Source organism: Xiphophorus maculatus, chromosome 7 (assembly GCF_002775205.1).
Source record: "Xiphophorus maculatus strain JP 163 A chromosome 7, X_maculatus-5.0-male, whole genome shotgun sequence".
Taxonomy (NCBI): domain Eukaryota; kingdom Metazoa; phylum Chordata; class Actinopteri; order Cyprinodontiformes; family Poeciliidae; genus Xiphophorus; species Xiphophorus maculatus.
The window spans coordinates 25705316-25711271 of record NC_036449.1 but is presented as its reverse complement, the minus strand read 5'-3'; the positions used below and the strand labels follow the sequence as shown (position 1 = coordinate 25711271).

Sequence of the window (5956 nt, the reverse complement as noted above, 5' to 3'; positions counted from 1 at the left end):
GCATGTCATTCAGCTCTGCCAAAAACTGGAAATACAAATTTATTTGAATTGGGTGAAATATTTGATTTAGTTCATCCAAAAGTTGCAGGATGGAACTGGACTTGTTCTTGAGTAAATCTGAAGGCTGCATGAAGTTTGAAAGTGTGAATGTGCCTCATTGGCTGAACCTGCTTAGTAATGTGCTGAGTTTCTGTCACACCCAATCATTTCCACTTTGTAACAATGCCAGTGATGTTTAACTGGGGAATAGCAAGTAGAGATTAACATAATCACTGGACATATTGCACAAGTTGTCTTCCATCATGTTACAACACTGGAAGTCACTGCCAAACTGGGAGAGACCCACGCTTTTCCAAATGTTTGTAGAACCAGCCTGCAAGCTGAATATTATACACTAATAATATAGGTTAGAAAATTGATCCATTTGAATGGATGAGCAAATACTTTTGGCATTATTATGTTTATTTAATGTTTTTACTTGATAAAAGTAATTTGGAAATGTATTAGTTGTTCAGAGCTTCCTGTTTCCCCGAGGTGTAGAAACATGTTGTCGTGCAAGATTTTGCGATACTGAAGCATCACAATATTTGTTGTTGAGTTGACTGCCATCTCATGAGCACAAGCTAGTTGCAATCGTCTTGACTTCATTGTAATAGAAGATGCCCCAACAACTCTTAAATCAACTGTTTGGCAGCATTTTGGGTTCCCAGTAAGAACTGCACATAGCAAGAGTGAAAGATGAGACATGAGCAATACGTAAGCACAAGAAATTGTTGCTGAAAGTGGTAGAAAGCACCACTATCGCAACATATGGCTGTCTCAAACCAATAAAAATGCAGAATACAGGGCTTTTTGAAGTATATATGTGAAGTTTCCTTGAATCTAATACTCTCGTGAACTCAATATCCTGTCTCATCTTGCGTGTTTTAGGTATCGCTACGCCTCTAATATAGATATGATCTGAGACTAACGACTTAAATAGGAAAGACGAGTAAATACCATTCTCATAATCTACATAGGTCAGAAACTGACTACATGGAAATAGTAACTCTCCTAAATTTGCTCACTGCTCAGCCTCACACTCAACACACTACTGTAATAAAATGTCTTTTTTAAGACATCTTTAGGTATACCACTAACTGTAGCTGCACAGTTTTATCTGAACAGTTTCAAAATGATCAAAATCAATTAATCTTTGTTCTGACTGCTGCGTGACCTTTACACAGAACTGTTTTAGATTTAAATTTAGCCCACTCCCTCACAGGATGCAATGCACTGATTATATTTACAAGTGCAACGCCAGAGACTGCAGAGGTCCTCTGACACGATAAACACACCTGCCAGCCGAGAGAACAGCCTCTTGGCGTTTGTCAGAGCAGGTCGGTCGGAAGTTAAATCAATAAACCACCTCAGTGCAAAAAAAAGAAGAGAAAATAAATAAATAAAATACAGACCCTAATGTAAGCCACAGACAGGAAAGATCCTACTCCTTCTGGCCTCCAGAATTTCCGCTCAGATGACTAATTCATATCTCATACGAATGGTATTCTGATGGGTTCAGATCCCCCTGTGAGGATTAGGAAACACTGCAACAATAAAAGTTTTTTGTGTTCTTCAGAATTTGAGAAATGCAGTAAAATACATAAAAAGAAACAGATCAAGGGATTATGAAATATTTTTAAAAGGAACACTTGAGATTTAGATTCAGTGTTTATATCTTTGGACTAGCTGATTGTCTTTTTGGTCTCCTGTTATCTGTTTTGGATTAGGGATAGGTTAGTAAATCTGGCAGATTCTAACCATCTGTGATAATGGAAAAATAATTATTTATAATCCTTTTGAAGATTTGAAGATAACTTCCACTGTCCTCAGAGTTCCTTTTAAAACAACTTTCTTTGCAATAATACACTTACATTAAATCTCAAGCAAAGAAAGAGTTGAAAATAAAATAAAAAACTGTGAAAATGCATTGTAAAATGGTAATGCACCATTTTTGTCACTTGACTTTTTTTAATCAGCACAAATTGCAAACATAGTTTGATGGTTTTGAAAGATGTTTAAACCATTGTTAGCAGTTTAGCCCAACTCCTCAAAGAGCTTAAAATCTTAAAACAGAAGCAGAAAACACATCTCCAAGACAAAATAGTCACATTTCATGGTTAAAAATGTTCTTAATATTGAATCACCTTCCTAAAATAATGGCATAAGTCATTTTTTGCCAAAAGTGACTTTTTCTTTTGGCCTAAATCACTTCTGGCAAAAAAATAAATAAAATGACTGAGGGCATTATTTTAAGAAGGTGAGGACATGTAGCCTACATCTTTTCATGGAAGGCAATTTCATAATCCACTTTATTTCTAAATACCAATGAAAAGCTTAAATAAAACACAATTAGCAATTTTGACTGAGTAATTCAGTTTCCAGCCACTGTTTCTGGTGTCTGGAAGCAGCACCTGACCGTCTACTTCGATCTTTTATTTACAAGACGAAGGCTGTTTTTAAAACTGCAGCTTGATGAAAATGAGTCCAGAAAGCCCTTCAGCTCAGTGTGCAGAAGTTTGAGTCCTTTGAGTTTGATGCCAGCTTTGCCTCTCCGTGACAAATGGCATCCGTTTGGGAAAGCTACGCTGTGCCAGGACTCCTTATAACCCCAATTTCTGAAACAATGCCTCTCAATTACCAGTTAACAGTAAATTAGAATATTAAAAGCTACTTGGAACAAAGTGGCGAGGAAGGCTGATAAAGGCGGAGGTGTGTGACCTGGTGAGAAGTCTGCAGATGTCAGCAGGCTGCACCAAGCCAGCAGGTCTGTCCGTCTTTGACACATAGCTGCAGCCGACAGACTCAGGTTACCATCGTGTTTCCCAGCTAATCCCACTTTATCCAAGAGAGACGGGCTGTCAGATCTGGGGGGCACAAAAGGACAAAACCGGCGCTAAGGCATGAGTGTTAATACATTTTAATGACTGTTTAACAAGTCTTCAGCGTGGGCTTTACGAAAAGAGGAGCACTAACGCATGAAAAGCTACGAGAGCTTTCAGAGTCCATTCCCAAAGAATGAGTTAATTAAGACAAAGAAGCTAGTAAGAATACAAGGAAACTGAGGCTCATTTAAGGCCGAATGCCTCTGGGAACCACACCTGGGAATAAAGTGCAAACAGAACGCAGAAAAAGCTGCTCAAAGCTGCATTAGCCTCATGGGATTCACCATGATCCATCCAAAACCTGTCAGACTAATGAAAGAGCACTCAGAAAATATTCACAGCGCTTCATTCTTCCATGATTTGTTGTTACAGACTTACTCCAAAATGGATTGAAATAATTGCCTTACTAAACACAATACCCTTTAGTGGGAAAGTGAAAAAAGTTTTTTTTTTGACATTTTTGCAAATTAATATAAAGAAATAATTTTTACAGCCTCAAGTCAGTTAGAACTCTCTCTGCAATCTTTGCACACCTATTTACCATTCTTCTCTACATATCCTCTCAATCTCAGCATTGGACAACCTGGGTAGACAGTCAAGTTTAGATTTAACCTTTTAATTCACTGAACCAGGTTTGTTTCGTCAGCCCAGATGATATTGTTTCTCTAAGGTGCTATTCTGAATAATTTGAGTGGCACTCTACACTAAAAGCCTAATGGCTTAAGACTGCATTGTCAGTGGTTGACCATTGAGTTGTTTTTCCTTTCACATGGGAACACTGGATTTCTTCCTCAGTGATGACTGGGTTCTTGATCATATCTCTGACCAAGTCAGTTCTTCAGAGATTACTCCATTTGTTCAGGGAACCAGATCAAGGGAGAGTCCGATTCCAACATTGTGCTTCTTCCAAATGATGAAGACCAGAGTGTTCAATGCTGTCCTTCAGATTTGTGCAATCTGGTCTCAGAAGTCTGAAATGAAGTCACTAAAGATGTGTTTCTTTCCAAATCACGTCAAATCTTCTGAATTTAGAACAATTGGACTCCAATCAGGTTGGAGAAAGATCTAAAGGATGAGCTGCAAATACATAATAGATCTGCACTCAGTTTTGAGTCATGGCAAAGGAAGAAAAGAAAGAAAACCAAATTTTTTCAGATCTCTGACGTTATGTGTGTTATTTTGATGGAAACATGTTACAATCTATTTTCAGATTAAGTTTGTAGCATAACAAAATGTGGAAATTAAATGCTGTGAATAGTTTCCAGATACGTTGTTTCAAGATGAGAGTTTTAGATTATATTCTGATTTGACTTTCCCCATTTGGCTGGAAGCCAAATCTTTAGCTGTTTTTTTCTCTTCTAATGACAGATTTAATTGCATCAAGTATAAATGCACTCTCTTACACATATTGACAGCCACTGTGCAATTATTCAACTTGAAGCACCCTAGCAGTGTGTTTATTAAAACCTTTGTTCAAAACCTTGAAACAACACAACAACTAGTTCTTGATTAAAATCATCTGCTTAATTTTCCTTCAACTTCAAAAAGACCTTTACATATGTGAATATGAAAATCTAAATGTTTGATAAATATATTTAATCAGAGGTTTATTTCAGTAATATTAGATAATTATTATTACATATTTAAGCTGCAGTTTCTGAAAGGGAAGTATTTTGGCTTATCTAAGTGAGCTCACCGCTTGTATTCCAGATTGCATTGGTTTGATTCTTGTAGCCGCTCTTCATGCACTCATCAACATAGGATTTGGGGTCAGACCCCGACGTGAGGATCTCCCTCAGCAGGGCAATGTAGGCTATGGCCAGCCTCAGAGTGTCTATCTTAGACAGTCGCTTCTCATAGGGAAATGTTGGGACATGGCAGCGCAGCTCCTCAAAGGCAGAGTTGATGCTCAGCATCCTCTTCCTCTCCCGGATGTTGGCGGCGTGCCGTTGGACCTTGTACGGCTGGTGGACCACCAGGCTCCGTGTCCGGCGCTTGGCTGCCTCCAGAGGTTCATCGGCAGAGCATCCGTCGCTTTCAGCGCAAGCGCCAAGTCCCGGTGACTGTACATCCAAGTCGGTGAATGTCAGCTGTGTGTCTGAAAACACAGACTGACAGCCAAAAGAAGACCAGGGGGAGAGCTGACCGCTGGCTGCCTGGCAGTCCATCAGGAAGGAATCCAGCTGGGTCTGAAAGTGAAAGTTTTGGTCCATCTGTCCCCAACATGCAAAGTCAGTGGAGCCATCCTGATCAAAGTCTAAAAGGAGTCCAATATCCTCCATGTTTTACCCCTTTATACTCCAATAAGATCTGATAATGTAAAGAGGTAAAGGCAAAAAGACAGCAGAGAGTCTAAAATCTACCTGAGTGGATCGTTGGTGTGTGTCAGCTTCCTGGGAACATCTCGATTAAATACTTCAGCGCCTTCTCGGTTCTCTGTGGGTCGCTGTGGCCAAATTCTAAAGGCTGAAAAGAAGCTCTTCAGGACTCCTCACCCCTCGTCTTTGATTGTTCATTGCTTCAACAACAAAAAACAAAGAGATGAACAGATCTCTGAATAACTCAAAGCTCAGAAAACACATGTCTAATTATAAGCGTGCTCTCATGTAGTCCCTGACACAAAAACATTCAGAATGTGCAGCAGTGGAAGATCTGATTGTTGTGGCGCAGCAGGCCACGCACACCCAGTAGCTCCTGAATGGGATTGTTTCATCTATTGAAGCTCAGCTGACAACAACCACTGACAGAAACACATGAAAGACCTTTCTTAGTTTCACAGAGAAAAAGATTTTGAAGTAAATTTGGCATATTTAATGCTTTCACGGTACCCTTCCAATGGATTTTATATGCTGAGATTATAGCTTTCAAAAAGACCTACAAAATGTAGAATATTCAAACAAAATTAAGTCAACTCACCCAATGTATTTTGGGTAAAGGCCACATTAATACATCCCTAATTTGCAAATGATATGACTAACTAAGTGGCAAACGACCGAGGAGATGCACACTGTAATTATGCTGCAGCTTCATCA

General features: G+C 39.1%; 1 protein-coding gene across 1 annotated transcript; it reads right to left on the bottom strand.

The window, feature by feature from the left end:
- Window positions 1-2080: 2080 nt before the first annotated feature.
- On the bottom strand, window positions 2081-5339 carry LOC111609373 (protein Fer3-like). Its single transcript, XM_023337532.1, has 2 exons — window positions 4621-5339; window positions 2081-2906 (listed from the first exon to the last, which is right to left on the bottom strand). Exons 1-2 carry the CDS (start codon window positions 5204-5206, stop codon window positions 2869-2871), a joined length of 624 nt encoding a protein of 207 aa, XP_023193300.1. The 5' UTR covers window positions 5207-5339; the 3' UTR covers window positions 2081-2868.
- Window positions 5340-5956: the final 617 nt, after the last annotated feature.